Source organism: Ceratotherium simum, chromosome 29 (assembly GCF_057802395.1).
Source record: "Ceratotherium simum simum isolate JZ-2026a chromosome 29, ASM5780239v1, whole genome shotgun sequence".
Taxonomy (NCBI): domain Eukaryota; kingdom Metazoa; phylum Chordata; class Mammalia; order Perissodactyla; family Rhinocerotidae; genus Ceratotherium; species Ceratotherium simum.
The window spans coordinates 22783077-22806130 of NC_141928.1; the positions used below are offsets into that span (position 1 = coordinate 22783077).

General features: G+C 48.8%; 2 protein-coding genes across 6 annotated transcripts in view; one reads left to right on the top strand and one right to left on the bottom strand.

The window, feature by feature from the left end:
- Window positions 1–22790, top strand: part of FKBP15 (FKBP prolyl isomerase family member 15) — a 70665-nt gene extending 47875 nt beyond the window's left edge. For 2 of the 5 annotated variants that reach the window (XM_087419266.1, XM_087419268.1), the window contains 6 exons: window positions 23–175; window positions 1402–1527; window positions 2134–2241; window positions 2512–3200; window positions 4002–4098; window positions 6394–7035. In XM_087419266.1, coding sequence (XP_087275392.1) covers window positions 23–175; window positions 1402–1527; window positions 2134–2241; window positions 2512–3200; window positions 4002–4098; window positions 6394–6471 — 1251 coding nt within the window. In that variant the 3' untranslated portion in view covers window positions 6472–7035. Of the gene's footprint in view, window positions 1–22; window positions 176–1401; window positions 1528–2133; window positions 2242–2511; window positions 3201–4001; window positions 4099–6393; window positions 7036–8108; window positions 9466–9511; window positions 21512–22426 lie in introns of those variants that run through there. The other 3 variants (XR_015548949.1, XR_015548948.1, XM_087419267.1) reach the window with 3 other exon arrangements.
- Window positions 10011–17565, bottom strand: SLC31A2 (solute carrier family 31 member 2). The gene is made up of 4 exons (XM_004423340.3): window positions 17484–17565; window positions 13742–13808; window positions 11393–11582; window positions 10011–10179 (listed from the first exon to the last, which is right to left on the bottom strand). Exons 1-4 carry the CDS (start codon window positions 17487–17489, stop codon window positions 10011–10013), a joined length of 432 nt encoding a protein of 143 aa, XP_004423397.1. The 5' UTR covers window positions 17490–17565.
- Window positions 22791–23054: the final 264 nt, after the last annotated feature.

Consider the following 23054-nt stretch of genomic DNA (forward strand, 5'->3'; position numbering starts at 1 on the left):
GGTGGTTACTTTCTCTCGGCAGCTGTCTCTAGTACAGGCTGAGCTACAGACCCAGTGGAAAGCAAAATGTGAACATCTGTTGGCCTCCGCCAAGGATGAACACCTGCAGCAGTACCAGGAGGTGTGTCGGCAGAGAGATGCCGACCAGCAGAAGCTGCTCCAGCTTCAGGAGAAGGTGGGTGTCTTCCCTGGGCCACATGGCTTGGGCAGCCCAGTTAATTTGAGGCAAAGAGGTTGAGTCTTGTAGATCCTTTTGAACCTAAAAGATGTTAATAGCTTGAAAACAAAACCAGACTTGTTCAACTCTTAGTTTACCAGTAATCTTTCACATACTTGTTTGGGATGACAGATCAGTGACCTAGAAAAGAAAAAGCTGCACTAGTGTTCTGGAACATGTTTTCCATTATTATTTGATCCTTCATATATTAAGCAAATATTTACTGTGTGCCAGTTGTATTCCAGACATTATGTTAGGGGAAGGGCTTACAAAGAACTTTCCCCTCAGGAATCTCACAGTCAATAAAGGGAGACAGAGAGAAAGAAAGAGAAGTGTTAAGTGCCGTGAGGCCCAGAAGTGGGAGTGCGGAGGGGAGCAGAGCAAAGAAGGACAGGTAGCTTTGGTCAGGTGCAGAAGGTGGCAGAATATCCCGGGCAAAGGCACAGAGATGGGATGGAGCATGGGTACAGTGGGCCATCTGGCATAAAATGAGAGAGAGAGAGGAGATGGCTTAGGGTCATGGTGTGAAAGTCCCCATATCTGGGGTCATATTCTTTCCTTCAAGTATCCAGTTGAAAATCTTTGACTTGGAGATGATGCAGGCAGTCTTATAGGTGAATGGGTTGTTTCCTTTTTTTTTTTTTTTTAATAATTTTATTTATTTATTTATTTTTCCCCAAAGCCCCAGTAGATAGTTCTATGTCATAGTTGCACATCCTTCTAGTTGCTGTATGTGGGACACGGCCTCAGCATGGCCAGAGAAGCGGTGCTTCGGTGCACGCCCGGGATCTGAACCCGGGCCACCAACAGCGGAGCGCGTGCACTTAACCGCTAAGCCACGAGGCTGGCCCCTGAATGGGTTGTTTCTAATGTCCACTGTTCATATATCTTTGTGAATAGAGTTATACCCCGCTTCTTGCATTTTACTCTTGACCTGATTAGGAACAAGGCACATGGCCTTGTTGGGAAAGAAGAGGAGAAGCTGTGAGTTGAGACTGAGTGATGAGGAAATAGAATGCTCTGAGTCAGCAGGCCTGGGGTGGGGGTGGAGGGTGTGGACACCAGCAAGCCTGTGTGCGGTTAACTCTTGATTCTTTGGATGGTTCTCCTCCTCCTGGGGTTCCTGACTTTCACCTGGTGGTCCAGGTTCCCGAGGCCACAGCCACAGTCTGTTCATTTTGCAGTGTTCAGCCCTCCAGGCCCAAGTCACAACCCTGACAGAGCAAAATGAACAACACCTCAAGGACCTGGAGAAGAATGAGTCCCAGATGTCTGGAGTTGAGGCTGCTGCTACTGACCCCTCAGAGAAGGTAAGCTGGTACTTCGAAGAAGCAAACCGCGTCATCTCAAGGGACTGAATGTGCATATCAGGCATTCAGAAAGAATGTAGCTAGTTTGTGGTGGTAGCTTTTTTTCTAACTTTAGCAATGTACACTTGTCTAACTTAAGTAAAAATTAACCCTTTGGAACCTACCACTTTGGTGTCAGACCCCGAAGGGCCCTATCCTGAGGTTTTGACAGATATGGGAAGTGCCTCTACATCACAGGAGAGGAATGGGGAGTGTGCCCAGCGTCTACTAGCCACTAATCCTTGTAGCCCTTGGCAGCTCTGGCGGTGGTCGCGGTGGGAGGGCAGCACCAGTAAACGGTCTTTGAGCAGTCTTTGGCACATGTACCACAGCTTACCCATCCTTGATAGCCCTTCTCAGGTGCTGCTCATTATTTAACATTGTCCTCTCCACAGTGACAGCCTTCAGGGTCTCAGTTCATGACCAGCTGTGTTCCTCTGCAGAATTCTAAGAGGCTTCATATAAGCTTTCCAAACCCCTCTCTGGAATGTAGATGCATCCCTTAATCACTTGATTTTGGCAGCATGCATTTTGATGCTGTTTTTCTCTCCTCACATCTTCACACAGGTCAAGAAGATCATGAACCAGGTATTCCACTCCTTGCGGGGAGAGTTTGAACTGGAGGAATCTTACGATGGCAGGACCATTCTGGGAACCATCATGAATACAATCAAGGTACAGCCAGTGGTTGGTTGATTCATTGAAATGGGTATCTTATTGCTTAAGTACCTTCTAAGGGATCATGAATAAAAAATTATCCAAGACTGTTCATCAGTAATTAGGATGCCTGGAATGACTTTTATCTGGACAGGTATGGACAGCCTCCTGTGAGAGGAAGAAGCAAAGTCATTTGAACTAGATGACCAGTTGTGTAAGGACTCAAGGACTAGGAGTGCTGCTGTTTTCCTGTCGGTGATGCTCTCCTTCTCCTTGGCTTTTGAACAGATGGTGACTCTTCAGCTGTTAAGCCAACACGAGCCAGAGAAGGGAGAGAGCAGCAATGAAGACGAGGAAGAAGAAGAAGAAGAAGAGCGACCTCGACGACCTTCCCAGGAGCAGTCAGTCTCGGCCAATTCTGGACTGTCTCAAGCACCCCTGACTAGGGAGAGGCAGGAGTCCCCCGTGGGGCCATTGGAGCAGGTAGTCAAGGAAGCTGTCCCATTGCCTCCTCAGGCCCTCCCCCCTCTCCAGGATGAGGCACAGAGAGGGAAAGGGGAGCCCTCAGGAGCAGAGGTGCTCTCAGAGATAAAGGATGGTTCTCTCCCACCCGAACTGGCTTCCCTCCCCTCCCAAAGAGCTCTGGGGCCCCCGACTTCAATTCCGCCTAAGCCTCCGGGCCCTGTGACTGTGGACTCTGAGCCTGAGGAGACACTTGCTGCCAGCCCATTGGGAAATGCCTGTGTTGGGGAGCAAGAAAGCTCCACAAGACTGTCCCTGACTTCAGACCCCAAGAAGGGGGACCCACTGGCCTTAGGGCCTGACAGTCCAGGAGGAGAGCCTCAGCCTCCAGAGCCCAAGAAAGACGAGGATGTCACCAGATCCCCTGGTCCCTCCAAGGAGCTGTCGAGCACAGAGGCAGGTTCTCCAGCTGAAGGAGTGGCCCTTGGACCCAGCCACTCTTCCCAGCATTCCAGGTATGTCCCCCAGGGCTGGCAACTCATCCTCAGAAACTGACTCACTGACCGATTCACTTCTTCATTCATTCGTGTATTTATTCAGTAATGCCTACTCCGTAAAAGCTCTGTGGTAGGCCCTTTGATAGTGTGGTGGGCAAGGCAGATTTGATTCTTGAGTTGAGGAGCTTACAGTCTAGTGTGGAAGACAAGTACTTATGTATTATAAAAGTATGATAAATGCTTAAAAAAAGAAAAAGAAGCAGGGTGTATAATAGAGAATAAAGGGAGAGTTATTCTACTTTAGATTGAGTGGTTGGGGAAGGATTCTGAGAAGGTAACATTTAAACTGAGACCTGAGGATGGAAAGGAGCCTTCCATGCTAAGAGTGGGAGGAAGAGATTACAGAAAGCGAGAACAGCACATGCAAAGGCCCTGCGGTAGGAGGGGACATGACACAATCAAGGAACTAAAAGAAGGACAGTAAATAGGAGGAGGAGAGTGGTGTTAAGCTGAGGTTGGAAAACTAGGTAGGGGCCAAGTCACGTGAGATTTTGTGTCCCTGTTAGAAGTTTGGACTTTATGTACCATGAGAAGCTATGAAAGGGATTTAAGCAGAAGAGTGACATGGTGTGATTGATGAGTTTTACAGTATTGCTCTGGCTGTAGGTTATGGAAGGAGTCAAGAGCGCTAGAGGCCAGCATGGAGATGGGGTTTCCTGGGTGACCACCACAGCTCTTGGATTCTTACCCCAGAGCCTGTGGGCACTGTGGTCTGAAGCAGGAACAACATTTTCTGATTTGATTGTCTCAATTTTTCAGTCTTTCCGGGGATGAAGAGGATGAACTGTTTAAAGGGGCAACTCTGAAAGTTCCGAGGCCCACAGCACAGCCTGAGGAGGAGGATGAAGACGATGTGGTAAGGAAATCCCAGGCACTGCCAAGTCCTCTCGCCACCACGTGGGGGCCCTTCCCCGCCGGCTCGGAGAAGAGAACTGGAGTCTGCTGGTGGCCCGCTCCCTGGGCTCTGTGTGCAGGGCCCTGTGGGAGCAGGCTTGGGGCTGGGAGGGGGCCGCTTGGTAAGCATAGCAGGGATGGGCAGATAGCACTTTATTCTTGAAAAGGGGTCATCATCTCTGTCCATGCAGGAGTTATTTCCACTTGAAGTGAAGAAAGTTTGGCTGCTAAAGCCTCAGGTTTCCTCAGATCTGCTAGGACATTATTTATATTTTAGAATTGGAAAGGACTTTGAAGATCTTGTTTGGCATCCTTCTTCATAGACAGCCTACGGCTCGGGAGGATGCTTCACTAAAGCCCCAGAGTGAGTTAATGGCAGGGCCAGGCCTAAAACCCCAGGCTGCTACTGAGACCACCTGTTTCTGAGCATTGTCTGCTTCCTTGGCCTGCTTTCTGACCTGCTGCCTTATTTTGTCATCACAACATCCCAGGGCAGAAAATGGGTTGAGGGCTGATAGCATCGCCTTGCTTTACAAAGCTCCAGAGTGAAGGCCAGGAGGGTGAGTCGTGCCTGGGTCAGAGCCCCGATTCTTGCCTCTGCTCTTCCCCATCGTGTGAAGTAAAAGCATTCCTGGCTCTCATTAGGACACCTGGCTGCTGTGCTGGGAATGTCACGAGTGAGATGTGGGTGGAGAGCACCGATCAGCTTCAGGCCCAGTCTATGCCCAGGACAGAAACATGAGGTGAATAGGGGCAAATTCTGTCCTCTCGTGTATTAACCAGGGTAGGTTTACCTTTTGTCAAAACCTTGGGAAAATGGCTGACAGAGCTGGGATTGGCTTGCGTGTGCCAGACCCTTCCCTCTTGCCTGTGTTCCTGTGGGGAAAGTGCACCAGTTCCTCCCATTAGCCTTTCTTCCCAAGAATTAAATTTTCATTTGAGAATTCTGAATGTGAATTCTGCACTTAAAAAAGAACAGTAAACCAATTGAGTATCCCAAATGACTGCCCTAAATATAGTTGGAATTTTTAAATTAGCAGTATATTATTGGTATTAATACTAATACCATCACGTTAACTTCTGTTTCTTGGATACTCTGAAAACTACTTCACAGACATTCTCATTTAATCCTCTACTAATCCCATGAAGTAGGTACTTTTATCCCATTTTATAGGAAAGAGGACTGAGGCTCAGGGAGATTAAATAACATGCCTAAGGTTATATAGCTGGTAAATGTGGAGCCAGATATTTAGCTGGAACAAAACAGAAGCAGTGAGCCACATTTTAAAATGCTGTACTGTCAGAGTTTAGCGATCACTTAACTGATGCGCAGAGAGAGGTGCAGGGCTGTTGGTCGGTGGTGGAGATGGGATTAGCCCAGGAACCCCTGACTGTGTCACACTGCCTTCTGTTTGGCTGGCCCTGTGCACACTGATCCGGGAGTAGCTCACAGGGCAGAAAGTACCTTAGAGGAGACTCAGTGCACGCCTGTCTCCAGCATCGGTCCCCACTACCCCAGGGCTCCTGTGCCCCACCAATGCAGGAGAAAAGGGCCAGGATCTCAAATCCTGAAAAGTGAGGAGAGTCTCCTCCGTGGCCGGTTAACCACCTTTTCCCCCTGCCTGGGTGGAGGGCGAAGGAGGGGCCAGTGAGACCAGGGGCGTGGGAGGCTGTGGCCATGTTCCTGGGCTTTGTCTCTTGGGAATCTCCACTTGGTAATGTGGTCAGGCTCCTAAGTTCAACTCCTTCAAATAATGGGGCCACGTCCAGAGCCAGACAGGCTACTTTAGGCCGCAACAAGTGGCTTTTCAAATGTGATTGTATTCTTCCCAACCTCCCTTCATCTTCCTGCATCCTCTTCCCTTAGGGCTGCTCTGCTTCTCTGTTTTCTTTCTCCTGCTCCCATCTCTCCCCTCCAACCCTTCTTTCCCCACACGAAATGTGTAAGTTACCACGAGAGGAAACCTGTCAAGTTAATACATGTGCTTCACAAATAAATGACAAAATTAGCCAAACAGAGTTGGTCTTCTTGTCTCTGTGTTGAAAGCTTGCCTCCCTTCTCTGCATGCTTGTCTCAGCTTTCTCTGGGAGCCGAGGTGCTGGCCTCAGGGTTAGTCCTTTCATTAAAACCCTAAACAGCAACTCCTTTCCACCCTGGAGCCGGGACGAGATGTTGGCTCCCTCCACCGTACCGAGGCGGGAAGTCCATCTGGTGCAGGGACAAGAGAGGACTGACTACTCTTTCCTGTTTTGTCAGAGCATGAAGGGACGCCCGCCCCCAACACCCCTTTTTGGAGATGATGATGATGACGATGACCCTGACTGGCTGGGATGAAGACCCAGGAAACTGGCGCAAAGGTTTCTCTATCACCTTTTCCTTAAGCATGATTTTGCACAGCCAGCCCTGGGTCTAGACGAGCCACAGGGTGAGGTGAAGGTGAGCATTCTGAGGACAGTAGTTCAGATATCTGAGTTAGACAACTTTGAAGCCCCTGCCCGGCCAGGTGAAGAGGAGTGTGAGCCTGTCTTCAGAACGCTGGGCTTGTCAGCAGGCGACCGTGGTCTCGCCTCAGAGGCCCACTTGGAGGAAGGGCTGGTAGGTTCCCCTCCAGCTGGTCACCTACAAGAGTCTGCCCTCTTCCAAGCTTTTTATTCTCTTCACTAAGTCTCAGACTGATCTGCCTCCCAATGCTCAACTGTGCCCCAGCAGCAGGACCTGTTACCTGGAGTGAGGTGTCCGTGGTAGAACCAAGGATGAATTACACCATCTAAACCCGGGTTCAGTTAACAGCCTTGCCTGCAGTCCTGGGACATGTGTCTTTTCTCTGCCTTAAATCTCATACAAGAAGTCAATGAATATTTGAAATTAACAAACCTAAAATAAATGTCTTGAAGGACATTAAGCTCTTGGGGAGAAATTGAATTTGGTGCTAAGGGCTGTCTGTGCTCCTGTCTGGGAACTAAGGGTAGGAGTTGTAAAAGACGTGGGTCAGTTAACATGCTCAAAAGCATTGTGACATATTCCCTTTAGTACCTAACCTTGGAACTTTTAGGCTTTCAAAGAAAGTCACCACTCTGCTGTCCCAGCTCATCCCAGCCGCATTAAGGCTCAGGGCATTGTAGTTATCTGAGGACCAGTCCTGTCATCCACTTGCTGCTGCAGACCTGGTTCTACACCCTAGGAAGCCTGCAGAGAAGGTGGGAGGGTCCCTCCCTTCCACTGTCATCCATCGTGGCACCTAGATTCTTCACTTAGAGAGCACTTCCATTCCCTCTAAACTTGGGCCCAGGGCTGGTGAAGAGAACAGTAGTGAGGAAATATTTGTGGTCATTTTACTTATTCTAGCATCTTCCAAAGACCATACAACCAGTAGAATAATTTTAATAAAAATGTTCCCTGCTTTGAAGTGTTTATAAGATAGGAACTCAAATTCCACCTCATCTGGCCTGACATCATCCTTTTTGATGACAGCTTTGAGCCTGTCTCCCATACGCAGGGCCGGGAGGCAGTAAGAACTACCATTTGCTAAACTTTGTTGTTTAACAAATGGCACTGTTGTTTAGCACTTGACACATACTGTCTCCTCTCCAGCAACTCTTGCAGAAGTCACTCTTATCCCCACTTACAGCCACTTATTAGCTGGGTGACTTTATTTAACGTCTCTGTGCCTCAGTTTCCTTGTCTCTAAGACAAGGACAAAAATAGTTTCTACTTTGTTGTGAGGATTAAGTGAGTTAATATTGTAAAGTGCTTAGGACACCGCCTGGCACATAAGCAGCACTACCGAGGTGTTTGTTCAATTAAAAAAAAAATTTAAGTAGAGAAAATGCCACCTCTTGTGACTTGGCTCTGAAGAATGTTGAAGTGCCTACTGCATCTAACCACATAATCGTCTCTCTAGAGCATAGATTTTTTTTTAAAGCCCTCTATACTAAAAGCCTCAAATGTAAAGAGATTGTATCCGATTGCAGGGCTTGGAGATGCTCATCTCAGCGGTGGCCCAGGGGAGGGAGCCTTAGCTGGTCAGGACATATAAATGGATGCATGAGGCTCCATCAGCAAGACTACACCGGACATGGGAAATCTTCACACCTGTTGTGACACTGAGCAGCCTTCCAGTTCCCTGCATGTGTGGGGGAATGCACTGATCAATCCCGAAGGTGTCACATACTATACTTTCTGTGACAGTTACTGTCAATTAAAAAGTGGTTTTGATATGTTTTTGCTTCTGCCCTCAGGGAGAGAAGGTACTAATAATCGTGCCAGCACGGGTACCTCTAGTCCTTGTGACAGTGACTTTTCTCACAACAGGTACCTGATCACTGTCTGTCACACGAACAAAAGAATGCCTGTTGACCAGGCTGGCCTTGTGGGGTGTGTGCCTGTGGGCTCAGCATTTCAGGGCTGGGTTCCCTGAGCCGAGTTGTCTTCATCGTGGTGGACAGACTCAGTCCTTAGACAGCCCGACAGCCAGCACTATAAGCTCCCGCCCCACTCAGCTCCTGCAGTTCTTATAAGGGCTGTGTGTGCTTGCTGTTCAAATGAGGAGAAAAAGCACAGTCACAGATTGTTTAAAAATATATTTATTAAAATGTATTTCTCTTTTAATTCCCAAAGCTTAAGATCATCTTTCCTCTAGCCCGCGAGGTACTTGAGCGTAGACATTACAGTACACAGCAGTGATGTTCTCTCCCTGGGTCTCTTGTTTCCTGTGCTATAAAGTGAAGAGGTTCAGGTATCTGGAGAGTCCCATCCAATTCTACAAACGTAATGCTTTGGTTTGACTGCTTATGGCATCTTCAGTCAATACCCCCCGCGGCTTACTTGGTATTTTAAGTGAATTAATCATATTTCCCCACCAGATTGTTATGTGTGAGTGGTAAGTTAATAAATAGAGAACATTAAGTATTAACTATTATTCAGCGCAGTTGTCTGTTCTGCGTAAAAGAGGAATCAGGATCAGAGCAGGCATGAGGCCATGAAGAGCCCCCTAGACACCTAAAGCCATTAGACTCTCTTCCTACTGCGGGCAGTGTAGTCTGATGGGAAGAGCTCATTCCATCCAGAGGATAAGTCAGGAGCCTTGGAAACAGCCTTGCTTCTCTGCCTTTAATCCACTCTCACTTACTCTCCCCCAAGAAAGGCAAACAGGTCCCAGCAGATGCTGCCATCCGTCATGAACACAATGAAGTCATTGCATTAAAAATTTTGTTTTGTATTAATGTGCAAAATTGCCAAGCAGGAGTTCAGTAGGCAAAAAGGAAGAATCTTCAGGTGTCAACATGATCCACAGAAGAGACCATCTTCCTGTGTCCCAAAGGCAGAAAGGTAAGAAAAAGGAGCCAGCTTGGTCTCTGTCCCCAAAGGCAGAAAGGTAAGAAAAAGGAGCCAGCTTGGTCTCTGTCCCCAAAGACAGAAGAGGTCAGGAAATCCAATGGAAGATGCTCCTCTAGCTAAGGCACAAATCAGGAGAGCAGAGGGCAGCCAGGTTCCATGTTCTTCGTCACCCAGAACCCATCTCCCTGTCTTGAAGATCTTTGGAAATTCTCAAGTTTTGAGTCACAAAGATAAGTCATCACGGGCTCAGCAACCCTGCCTCCAGGTTCTGTTCTCTCCATTCTCCCTCTGGTCGCAGCAGCCTTCTTAAGGCACAACAGACTAGGCCTGGGCTGGCTGGCTGAGAAGAGAGGTAGCTACAATGGCCTCTGAACTCCAGGGAGCAAGTGCTGGCGTCAGCTGCAAGTTTCCAGAAGCTGGGAGCGGGATGAGGAACAGCCATCAGAAGAAAACGGAGACGTGGGGCTGGAAGTTCAACGTCTGGAAGAGGGGGCCCCAGCTGTCTCCAGCGCCCGGTGCCTGCACAGCCCTCACAGCTAAATCATGCTGAAAAGGGGGTAGGCTAGGTAGTAGCCCACAGCTGAGCCCAGGACCACGCCGAAGAAAATCCAGGTGTTGTAGGACATGACGGCCAGCATCATGAAGTAGCCAATGACCACCTGAGCGACGTGGATTAGAGACTGGCCAAAGTGACACAAAAGCCACCTAGACAAAAAGGAGAGCCAAGTTAATGTTGGGAATGAGCTGGAAGCTCAGTTACGGGACCAGCTTATTTATAATTTGTATGTTTAACCCAGGAGAGGTTTTTTTTTTTTTTTTTTTTGGTGAGGAAGATTGTCCCTGAGCTAACATCTATGCCAGTCTTCCTCCATTTTGTATGTGGGACGCTGCCAGTGCATGGCTTGATGAGCAGTGTGTAGGTCCCCTCCCAGGATCCAAACCCGAGAACCACGGGCCGCCAAAGTGTAGTGCGTGAACCCAACCATTAGCCATAAGGCCAGTCCCAAGATTTCTTTTGAAAGCGACATGTCAGAAACCATTGATAGAGTGGGGAGAGGGACTTGTACAAGGAGTCCAGAATAATCACTTCTCCACCACATTTGGCTCTGAGCTTCCTGGCATCCTAGGCAAAAAGGGAAAATGATGAGAGATGTAATCTATCATGTCTGATAGGGATAATACAAAATCATCACTAAGGTAGTTTTTTTTTCTGAATCCACTGTAGGAGGCAGTATTACAATGGAAAGAGCATGGACTTTGGTGACAGATCGATTCCTAGCTCTGCCACTCACTAAATGTGGCTTAGCACAAATGTCTTAACCACTCTGAACTTAAATTTCCTCATCAGCAAAAAAGGAATAAGAATACTTCCCTTGCGGGGTGGTTGTGAATATTCCAGACACCCGCGTAAGGAGCAGGCAGGCTCATGAAGCACAGCAGGAGCTGGAAAGCGGGCAGAATTGGAACCCGCAATGGTTGTCCTATCAGAATGGGAAGGGCAGAAAGGAAAGACGAGGCTGCCCATGCCCCACCCCCACCAAGTTGGGTACATGACTGACAGCAATTCTTATCACTTGTGTAGGGACAGCTGCAGATCCCATCCTGGGTTTGGAAGCCTTAGTGACCTAAGGAAGCCTGGTGAGATCTGGGCGAGGGCTGGGGGGACAGCCCCATTGCTAGACTGAGGCCGGTACCAGAGTTCTGAGATCTGAGCCTCCCGAATGGCTGTTCACAGATAGCTCTGGCCTGGGCACCAGGAGACCCGAGCTCTAGTTCACTTCACTGCTTACCAACTCTAAGCACTTCGGCAAGTCCTGGTCCTTCCCTGGGCCTCAATTTCCTTTCTGTGAAGTGGGGCTAATTCACCTCTCAGGGTGAATGTGAGCACTGCCCGTTCCCCACACCCCGTGCCTGTTACCTGAGGCGGGTTTTGCCGACTGGTGTTGAGTCTGAACCTGAAGAATCCTGGTCTGTCTCTTCGATGAGCTGCTGGCTGGTGGGGATGGACAGGCTCACCAGAGCCTGGTGGAGCAGCCTGGCTTTGCCAACCTTGATGCTTTCATACAACACAGCCAGGAGCAGGACCACCAACACCGACAAGGCCATGCCTGTCACACGAAGCTGAGTTGCAGAGACCTGGCCAGCCGAGCACTGCTCCCCTTCCGGCAGCTTCCCCTGGGACCTGGCACAGGTGGCAGAAGAGCACCCCCACCCATTCCCTCTGAAGCCATTCCCTCTACCTCTCCCTTGCATCTTCCTCCCCACCCTCGTTGGGCTCAGAACTTCTTCACTGTCTCTTTCCCCCTCCAGCCCTTTCTCAGTAGGGTTGGCCTACTGGCGTGTGGCTTTGTGATCAGGAGAGGAGCCACCTGGAGAAGCCAGGGGCTGAGGGTGAAGAAGCCACACACCACTGCCCTCAGCTGCTCCCCCAGCAGAGGGCACAAATCTCTGTCACGACTTCTTAAGGGAAGATCGTGTATAGCAAAGTCTTGTTTATGTGTATGTACACAGAAAAGTCTAGAAGGAAGGAGATACAGCGAAAGAGTCATAATTATCTCAGCAAATTAGGATAGAGGAGGTTTTTATTTTCTTCTCACCTAATTGTCCAAAGTTTCTACTGTGTGCATTACTTTTATAATAGCAGAAAAAAAACCAATAAGTTATTTTACAGAAAACATTAAGTGCTTACTAAAGCTGCTTTGTAAAATTAACTGCTAATTGCTACTTCCATTTTACAAGTGGAGGGATACTACATGGCTCAGCTATAGTATTTTATTGGGCTCCCAGGAGGAAATCATCTGAAAGATGCAGGTTTTTAAAGTATAAAATTACAGGTAATTGCAAGCACATGGTGCAAATTCAAACAGTGCAAAAGGGTAGACAGTGAAAAGTTAATCTTCCCAGCCCAGTCTCCCCAAACCCCAGTTCTCCTCCCCAGAGTAGCCTCTGTTAGCATTTCCTCTAGCTTTCCAGGGATACTCAATGTATATACAGAAGTCTTTATTTGTCTAAATGACAGCATCCTGTCTGTGCACACTATTCTGCATCTGATGTCATCATCCAACTATACCTCGTACGTGGGTGCCCCTTAGTTCACACAGATCTACCTTACTTCTATGGCTTCACAGCATCTGATAGATTATATTTTCTGAAGACAGCCACCTCGCTATTGCCCACCCCACGTGCTCTTCTTACAATGTCAACACTCCTGCCATCAAGTGGTGGCTCTGTGTTCCCTCCCCTTTAACCTGAGAAGACCTCTGTGACTGCCTCCACCAATAAAGGTGGAGTGATGCTCTGCGACTTCCAAGGCTAGGTCTTAAAAATTCCATGCACCTTGTTCTCTCGGCACACTCACTCACTCTTGGAACCTGGCCGCCGTGCCACAAGGAAGCCCAGGCCATAGGAGACGAGACGTGTAGGCGTTCAGCCAACAACCCCTGCTGAGGTCCTGGCTAACAACCAGCATCAACCAGGAGACGTGAGAGTGAGGAAGTCTCCAAGAAGACTCCAGTTCCAGCCACTGTCTGACTAGCCCCTCATGAGAGACCCTGAGTGAGGCCCGCTTAGCTGAGCCCAGGCAACTCAGAACCTTGAGAAAGAATAATAAAATGACTGCTGTTGTTTTAAGCCATTAGGTTTACTCCTCAATAGATTACTGGAATAGTAACCCATTGTAGGGATGACCATAATTTATTTGATCAGCACCCGCCACGATGGGCATTTGGGCCATTTCCAGTGTATTTTTAAGATGCAGTTATTTAAATAGAAACATAACTCCATCATGAATTAGTGCCCAACTCTGCCTTTTCAAGTCAAAGGAATACTCTTCTCTTTCAAATTGGTGTCTCATTTGAGATCCAAGGCTGCAGCTGCTCTGGGCTTCTGAGCTGATGCTGAACAGTGAGCCTTGGATGAGGGAGGTGCTAGGAGGCAACAGGATGCCTTAATCTCGTTCTGGCTCTGAGGCTTACTCACTGTGTGACTGGATTTCCCCTCTCTGGGCTTCAGTTCTTTCCCCTGGACCAGAGGGAAAAGCTGCATCCCTGGCCTTTCTCTGGGCCTTTGGAGGATCAGTGAGATAATGGAGCACTTTGCAATCTGAAGGGCAGTGGTTGCAAATGAAATATAACTGCAAAGTTCCCACTCAATGTTTGTGCAAGAGGAGTCAGGCTCACTTAAATGTCCACAGAGCAGAACCCAGGTTCTCTGTTGCCTAGAGCTACCAGGCTTCCCGAGCGACAAGTCTGGGCTTCCCAGTTCTTACCTGCAGGACTGTGGACACTCCAGAAATCAAACAGAAGCACCACCTTATCTGAGAAGATGAAATGCATCTGAAAGAGAAAGGAATCTGCATCACAGGGGGCTTAGGGCACTGGAAATCATGGTCCCTAATGCTCTCTAGCAGGCTCCTCTAAATGTCCGGAAAAATGGGGTCACTGCACTTAAGTGCTGGAAGGGCCATTAGTGGTCATCAGGGCCAAGTGAGGCGAGACAGGGCAGGGACTTGCACAGGGTCCCACAGTGGGTCAGCAGCAGAGCTCTAACTGAGCTGGCCCTGCTCCACGTGGAAGTGAGGTATGAGGGGTGCCCATCTTCACTGAGCCAACCAGGTCAAAGTGCTCTCAGGTCATGCTGAGATGTCCCCTCCATGCCCTTCAAACCCAAAGGAGAAGCACTAGACTGAGTATTGACTGCCCCTTCTTTCCCCCAGGGCCCCAGCTATTCTGCTCCAGTGGTGTTTATCACAGAGGAGCGCAGGAGCAGCTGTCTTCAATCTATACTCCACATCTGTTCACTCATTCACCAGACATTTGCTGAGCCCAATTCTCTGCCCAGCATTATGGACAAAGGTTAATGTCTGCCCTCAAGGAGCTCAGAGCCTTATAGAAAGAATGAAGGCAGAAGCAGTGACCACACAGCACCTGTCTGAATGCTCTTTCAAAGGGCGCCCACTCCACCCTGTGCTGGGGATGGCATCAAGGGCTTTTCATACATGATCTCGTTTCATAACAGTCTTCTGTGTGACAGGGACGATTAGGTCCATCTCAAAGGAAGGAAAAATGGGGAAACTAGGCTCAGAAAAGTTAAGTAATTTGCTGAAGGTCACAAAGCTAGTAAATTGGCAGAGCTGGGATTCCACCCCAGGTTTAGTTGGATGCCGAAGCCCTGTGCATTCCAGGATACCGTGCTGCCCCTCGGTCACCAAGAAAGGAGGACAAGATGGGAACTGGATGGCGATTCTGAATGCCCACTCCAGGCTTATCGACTGTGTTTGGCAAGATTAAAGCCAGACGGATCAATCAGTTAGTTCACTCTCTCAGGGAAGGGAAGTCCCCGCTCGTCACCAGGTAAGACCTTCTCAGCTGGCAGAAGCAGCAGCTTTGCAAACACTGTGAGTGCTCGCCCAGCTAAGGAGATCCTGGCTGAGTTGGGATCAACTAGTGGAAGCCTTCACCTTCTAAGACAACGGCCAAGTATTAGAAGCCTCAAACGTCAGAGCTAGAAGGGTCCTCAAAGAGTTGTTTTTATTGAGATATAACTGACATATAACATTATATTAATTTCAGGAGTACAACATAATGATTCGATATATATATATGTTACAAAATGATCACCACAATATGTCTAGTTAACATCCATCACCACACATTGTTACAAATTTTTTTTTCTTGTGATGAGAACTTTTAAGATCTACTCTCTTAGCAACTTTCGAATATACAATACAGCTTTATTAACTACAGCCACCTCGCTGTACATTACATCCCCAGGACTTATTTATTTTCTCAGAGAATTTTTAGTCCCCTGGTTTTCAACTTTTTTGCCAGGGAACATTGGCAAATAAAATCTTCCTCGTAACTCCACCATATAAAAGACTGGGCTCTGGGGGAAGAGGGGAGAAAGGTCCGAGCTCTGCTGAAACTCAGTGGGAAAACGCTGATCTGGTCCAGCCTATCTCTACTCCCATCTCATTTCCACAGGGGAAAAAGGAGACCCACAAGGGGAAGGGATTTGTCCAAGATCTCACAGGAAAACAATGGAAACCTATGCAGCCATTTAAAAATCATGTTAAAGAATTTAAAAGTAGATTTTTATCTCCCTAATCTGAAAGCAGTACTTGCTCAATATCAAAAGCTGAAACAGTACCAAAAAGAAAGCAAAAGTAATTTTGAGTCCTACTCTCCAGAGATCGCCTTTGTTAAGATTTCAAAAAAAAAAAATGTTGACATGCCAAATGTTCACAAAAGATTGATATGGAAAAACAAACAGGTACAAATAACCTTGTAAAGCTTCATTACACTGGAGCTGCTCTCATCCAACTTCAGCAGAAGCCTCCAGCACCATCTGTGCGGTGCGGGAGGAGGGGTGTTTCGCCATTACTCCTCTGCGTTGGCTTGATAAAGCAATTGGCATGATTGGAATGTCCCCAATGGCTAATTAATCAGAGAGGTTCCATAACTGGGTTCCTTCTATCATCCTTGGGCCTGGGCCGGCTCTCTCAGGGGCCCCATACAGCTTTTGTTGCAGACCTGAACACCCATAAAACAATAGAATTCCTTCAACCAACATTTACTTTTGTTGTGCTAGGGCTGCAGATGCTGGAGATACAGAGATGAATGTGATAAGTCCTTGGCCCTCGAACCATCTATTAGGGGAGAGGGAAGTGAATAGATCATGACAACAGGGTATATGGAGTCAGTGAGAGGGAGGCACGGGGGACGTTTCCTGGGGGGTGCTGGGGACACCTAACCCAGATGGGGAAGCAGGTGGCTAGGACTTCTGAAGCCGGAGGAGCAGGAGGCAGCCAGGGTAAGACTGATAGTCCAGTATGTTCCAAGCTGGAAGTGACCACACAGAGGGTCCAGTTCCACCTCACTGGGGAGTGAGCAGCCCTGAAGGGCTTTTCACCAGAGAAAAAGATTCAAATCAGCACACCCTGACTTGGGGCTGCAGCTTTCAGTTAAAGGGCCCTGTGGTCAGATATGCAAGGAGCAGGGCTCTAATCTTTGTCTCCCCCCTTAGGATATATCTCAGCCTCCAGCACCTGAGTTGAACTTCTCTGTGCTATTTAGAGCCCCACCCTGGGTAGGGAGGGGCTGTGGTGAAGAAGAGAGCAATCTTGGGACTTGTTTTCAAACAATGGGACTTGTTTTCTTCTTTATTTTCTCATTTGGGGTTATTTACACTTTGAGAAAAGCTCCCTCACTTATAAACCAGAGTTTAGGGGGAGATTAAGGTCCCGGTCCTGTGGCTGACTGGCTGGTGAATTTTTCACAAGCTCTTTCCATCTGTTTCTCCTTTTAGAGAACGGGAAGGAGGTGGGGCTGGGCGTTTGACTAAATGACCTGTATGTATTGGCTTCCTGTATCTTAAATTCTATAACATTCTTCATGGGATGAAGAAAATGAAATGATTTCTTCAAGGACTAAAGAGTCTTGCAAGCTGTCATTCTCTACCAGCCCAGGAGAACTCTGCCAAGCGTTTCTATCTGAAATGCTATTTCTGCCCCAAGTGTAGGGAGGATGCAAAGTAGCAGGGTCTGGGTTTTTTCTCTCCCAAAAAATCAGACCAGGAACTTGTGAAGATAGGGAACCGACAAGGGGGGCTGTGCTCGGTGTGTGAGCGCCTGGCGGCAGGCTGAAATGCACCCGGATTTCCCCTTCATGGGAGCCTTCCCGGAATCTCCCCCATGTCACTGCGTCCAGGGCAAGGGACCCCCGGACTCGGCTGTCTTCACCCACCGCGCCCCCACCCTCAGCTGCGCCGCAGCAGGTGCCCGGTAACTGCTCGTCTAGCCGGACTGATGCCCAGCAAGAGGGGCAAATAAAAAGAAAGCCCCCGAAGTCACCGCCAGCTCTGCCTCCCGCGTCCCCCCAACCCTGTTCCCGCAGTTGACAACGCTGCCAACACACCCCCTTGGGTGTGTGGGGCAGACGCCTCGGCTGCTCGAGGGGCCCCACCCCGGCTGCCCACCCGCGTCCGCTTCTCTCGGCGGCGCCCGGACTGACCTCCATGGTGAGCGCGCTGGGCCGGCGCTGGGGCCGCGCCTTCTCGCTCCGGTCTCCTGACTCCTCGGGTCTCCCGACTCCGAGTGGGTTCTACGGCCGCTGCGACCGCCACCGGGGCCCCGCGCGGTCACGTGGTCGGGGCGAGGCGGCGCGCGGGCTCCTGGGAGTTGTGGTCCCCACGCTGCGCGCGGCTCGGGCGGCCTCGGGCCACCCACTGCCCGGACCCCCGGCGGAGCCCCAGGCCCGGAGCCCAGCCGCGCCGCGGGGCCAGAGCAGCAAGCACAGCCGGGCTACCTCCTCCACTCCATGTGGCCCCTGACTGCTTTGCACTTGACTTGTCTTGGCAATTACCATAAACATGTTTATTGCTCATTGTCGTAAACCATGCGAAGCTTAACACAGGTTGAGTTAAAAATTGAAAAGTCCATCGTATGGACATAATAGCAACAAATTAGAAGTAAATGAAAGAAACTATGCCCCAGGCTTTTAGTGTAGCCATTCTTTTAAAAATCTTTTCCAATCTGATAAGCACAGAGCAATACACAGTTGTAATTTTAATTTGTATTTCTTTGCTTACTAGGGTGGTAAACGTTTTTTTATTGGTATTTCTATTTTTGTGTATTGTCTGTCCATTTCATCCATCCGTTTTTGGGGGTTTCTGGGGGATGAGAGACTTTTAACAGTATTTAATTTTAAAATGTATTTAGTAACCCTCTGGCGGTTGTCCCACGAGGAAAGCTGGCTCCTTAGAGAGACCTTACCAGAGGCAAAATACTAGGGGACCTTGAGCCGGGAGTGTGACCTCAGTTCTAATCCTGAGCCAGCCGGTTTTGGCTATGGGACCTCAGGCAAATGGCTTTACATTTCTGAGCCTCAGTTTCCTGGTCAGTAAAGTGCAAATGGAACCTGTCATAGAAGAGCGGTAACGCTTAACTGAAGACTGGTGTGTGAAATTCTCAGCATAGAACCTGGCAGTGGGAGCTTGCTCAATAAACGGTAGCCGTTATCATCATTAGCGGCGAATGTTTCCGTTCTATGAGAGGAAGCCAACTGCAAAAGCCGTTTGCTCAGGGGCTACACAGCTCCTAAGAGCCTCAATCTGAAAGACAGGGCAGGTTGGAAGGGAGTGTGGGATGGAGGCAGCTTCGGGCACTGTGAGGGAGGCCCACTGCTGTCAGGGATGTGCCAGGCTGTGGAAGAAGCAGTGGGGAGAAGAGCTATGGGTATTCTTGAAGCCTGGGAGGGATTTGGTGATTTGAGTGTAATTTTCACCTCTTTCGGCCTCACCTGGAAGTAGGAGTAAGACTTGACCTTCACACAAGCAGGCTCCCGTGCACTCACCCCCTACCCCCATCCTCTGGTCGAAGGATTTGCAACACAGCTTTATTCATTTGACTGTTTTTGTTGGCTTTGTCACAATCTGATGACCTTCACACTTAGTTCTAACTTCCTCTTGGGTGTTAGGGTTACAACACTTAGCCCCAAAGTGCTAAAGTGCCCCTTTTCTTTCTGAGCCACCAGAGACTCCCCTCCTCTGGTCTCCTGGCAGAGAACTGGATGTTGGCCAAAGAATCTCAGCTCATAAGGTCATACCACAGCCAGCCAAGCCTTGGTCCATGGCAAGAGCTTCTTTCCAGGTTCTGTATTTTGACAACCTGTAGACTTTCCTCTTCCCGAGGAACAACAGAGAGTCTTCCCTTGTCTTTCCAGGACAAATCTAGAGCCCCTGGACAGAATCTACAGTCAGGAAAGATGGTGCTGCCTTGGGTGTCGCAGAGATTGGTGAGGGGCCCCTTAACTCCGGTGCTCAGTTCATCCGCGGTCAGTTGGTGGAGGGGAAATCAGCCAGACGTTGCTCCTTCTGAGGCTCAATAGAGGAACTTGAGCTCTTATGAAATGACCACGTGCACAAGATGTCATTCTGCAGCAGAATTTCTGGCCTTGATGTTCAGATAAGGCTGTGTGACCCCAGGGACACCACCATCCCTCTCTGGGCCCCAGTGAGGGGTGGAATGGATGATCTCTAATTGCCCCTTCACATGCAGATGATCTGCAGTTATAAGTGAGCTTGACGTTGGAGTTAAACACTATATGGCTAGGACTTCTGCTTGTTTTCCTTGTAGATCCATTCAGCTAACCTCCCATGTTCTCCCACAAACCTCTATTATTTTATATTTATGCTGTGAGTAGCGTGCATCTGCTGTGTGTGGTACAGGGAGAGTATGCACATTCGAAGTTGGTCAGAGTGTGGAGACAGAGCATGTGTGTGTGTGTGTGTGTGTGTAGTGGACTTTGTGTGGCTGGAGAAAGCAGGAACCAGGCCACGAACAACCTGAAGACCATGTTTAAAGTCAGCAATTGATTCTGGGACAAAAAAGAGCCACCAAAAGGTTTCTTTCTTTTTTTTTTTTTAAAGATTTTATTTATTTATTTTTCCACCCAGAGCCCCAGTAGATAGCTGTATGTCATAGCTGCACATCCTTCTAGTTGCTGTATGTGGGACGTGGCCTCAGCATGGCCGGAGAAGCGGTGTGTTGGTGCGCGCCCGGGATCCGAACCCGGGCCGCCAGCAGTGGAGCGCACGCACTTAACCGCTCAGCCACAGGGCCAGCCCCAAAAGGTTTCTAATGTATGTTTTTCCCCCTGCATTTTCCCTTTTCCCCTTTTCTTTCCTGAGTGTCACCAGCCCTGAGCTAACATCCAATGCCAATCCTCCTCTTTTTTTGCTGGAAGACTGGCCCTGGGCTAACATCTGTGCCCATCTTCCTCCACTTTATATGGGACGCCGCCACAGCGTGGCTTGACAAGCGGTGTGTCGGTGCGCGCCCGGGATCCGAACCGGTGAACCCCGGATCCGAACCAGTGAACCCCGGGCCGCCACAGCGGAGCGCGCGCACTTAACCGCTTGTGCCACCGGGCCGGCCCCCCGACCACCTTATTTAAAACTGCAGTCCCCCTTGTATCCCTTGTCCTGCTCAGTCTGCTTTATTATTTTTCTGTAGTACTTATCACCTGGTAGCGTACTATTTAATTTGGTTATTCATTATTTCTTTCTCTCCACTCAAATGGAAGCTCAAGGAGAACAGGGATTTCTGTATTTTTGTTCAGGAAGGCACCCTCAGTCCTTAACAGTTCACGTCACCAAGCAGACTGCAGTAGATATTTGTTGAATGAATGAGTGAATCCCGGCAGGCACGTGCTCTGTGCTTCATTGCTTCAGAGGAAGGAAGAGGCAGAAACAGAAGCAGCCTCTGAGACGTGATGGTTTTGTTTGCTGTGAGAGCTGCGGCAGGTTTGGGGCAGTTTGCTGGAGAAGTGAGAAAATCATTTATGGAGAAGTGTGAGGGAAAGCAGGGCTGCCCTCCCTCGATGCCACCGAAGACCTCAGCCTAGAAGAGGGAGCGAAAATGGAGGGGCCTAGAGTGAGGGGCTCTGGGCCAGCTTTCCGCAGGGTCCCCAGGGCAGGGCCTCGGGAGGAATCGGCAGGGTAGGGCTCAGCAGACAGGACAGACTCGCCGCGCCCCAGCGTGGGAAAGGAGAAGCTGCCACTCCAAGATGCCTTGCAGCCGGGGACAAAGCAAACCCAAGCATGGCCCTGCCTCCTGAACTCACAGACCAGGGGAACAGAGACCACCAATAGCACAAATAAATATCCAACCCATTTAGAGGGGGTTAAAAAAAAGTGAGGGCTCCTTCAGGAAGCCCTGGTCTTGAGTTGTGAGGTCTTAGGAAAACTTAAACGAGAGACAGGCAGGTGGGTGACAAGATCCCCAGAGGGCACCCTCCCCTTCAGCCCTCTCTCTTGTCAGTTTCTAGGCTGTGAATACCTTTCGCTGATCACCTGGGGCGTTTAGATCTGCCTGATTCCTCTTGTGTAAAACATCGCCCTGGATCCACATTGACAATTCCCCCTGTAACCACTTTCCCTCAGTTTGCTAAAGCTCTCTCTGGATCCTCGCAGCAATCCAGGGCCCAGAAGGGGAGACGTGGCCACCCAGAGAGAGGATGGGACTTACCCAGGGTCCATGGTGAGTCCCACTTAGCCAGGTGACCTAGGCCTCCCAGCTTGCACCTGGCCCAGCACTGTGGCCAACTCTGGAAAGCTGTGAACAGCTGTTATAGCCTCAGACCAGCATGTGCAGGATGCAGGATGAGACCCCCAACTATGGTGGGCAAAGGGGCCCCCGGGGGCTCCAGACATTTTACCCAAATGTACCTGAGACACTTCCCAGGATAATCCCGAATAGGGCCTTGAGATCTCATGCCTCACTTGTATGGTGGTCTTAAAACCACGAATTCTTTGGCATTCTTCCCATTGAGAGATAGAGTTTTTGTTCTCTCTGAACCAACCTTAGTGACTCACAATCAGTAGAATACAGCAGAAGTGATGCTACATAGCTTCTGAGGCTGGGTCAGAAAATACAGTTTTGCAAGATGAAAAGAGTCCTGGAGATTTGTTGCACAACAATGTGAACGTACTTAACTCTACTGAATGGTGTGCTTAAAAATGCTTAGGATGGTAAATTTTATGTCATTTTATCACAATTGAAAAAAAAATCAGGCACCTTTCCTACAATGGAATGTTATTTGGCAATAAAAGGGAATGAAGTATTGATACACGCTACAACATGTTTGAACCTTGAAAACATTATACTAATGAAAGCAGCCAGTGACAAAAGCCCACATATTGTACGACTGCATCTATATGAAATGTCCAGAATAGGCAAAACTGCAGAGGCAGAAAATAGACCATTGGTTGCCAGGGGCTGGAGGAGAGAGGAATAGAGAGTGACTGGTAATGAGTACGGGTTTCTTTTTGAGTGATGAAGATGTTCTGAAATTAGATAACGGTGCTGGTTGCACTACTGAAATTGTATACTTTCAAAGGGTGAATTTTATGGTATATGAATTATATCTCAATAAAGTTGTTATTTTTTTTTAAGGCCATGAAGGTTCCACCTTGTACACTCAGTCTCTCACTTTCGGGACTCTGAGCTGCCAAGTATAAAAAATCTGAATTCTCTGAGGCCGCCATTTTGTGAGGAAGCCCAAGTCATATGGAGAGGCTATGGGTAAATACCCCAGTTGACAACCCAATTGATCTCCCAGCCAGCATCACCTGCCAGCCCGTGAGTGAAGCCATCATTGAGGTCCAGCCCAGTTGAGCCTTCAGTTGACCTCAATCTCAGTGGACATCTCGGTGAAATTGCATGAGAGACTCCAAGCAAGAACTGTCCAGCCAAGTCCTTCCCGAATTTCTGTCCTACAACATCTCGAGCAAAATAAAATGGTTGTTTAAACTGCGAAGTTTGGGGGTAATCTGTTAAGCATTAATAGAGAACAGGAACACTTATAATCCAGCTGATTTCTTCTTCATCCCTTGGGTTCATTCAGTGTAAGAGAGGTGAGGCCAGGGGTGGGGAGTGTTCTTAACATTTTCTTTTTCTGAAGTTTTTTTTTTATTGACCATTTGTTTATTTATTTATTAATGTGTCCTGCCTCCACACAAAGGCTTTGAGGCAGCTCACAGAGAGAGAGTCAATAAAAGACAAAAAATGAAATAAGGGAGGG

Excerpts from the sequence above, each read along its gene's own strand:
- SLC31A2 (XM_004423340.3), bottom strand. Across the intron at positions 11,583-13,741 it reads GAGTGTCCACAGTCCTGCAG|GCATGGCCTTGTCGGTGTTG; the intron begins GTAAGAACTGGG and ends TTCGTGTGACAG. Across the intron at positions 10,180-11,392 it reads GTCGGCAAAACCCGCCTCAG|GTGGCTTTTGTGTCACTTTG; the intron begins GTAACAGGCACG and ends CTTTTTGTCTAG.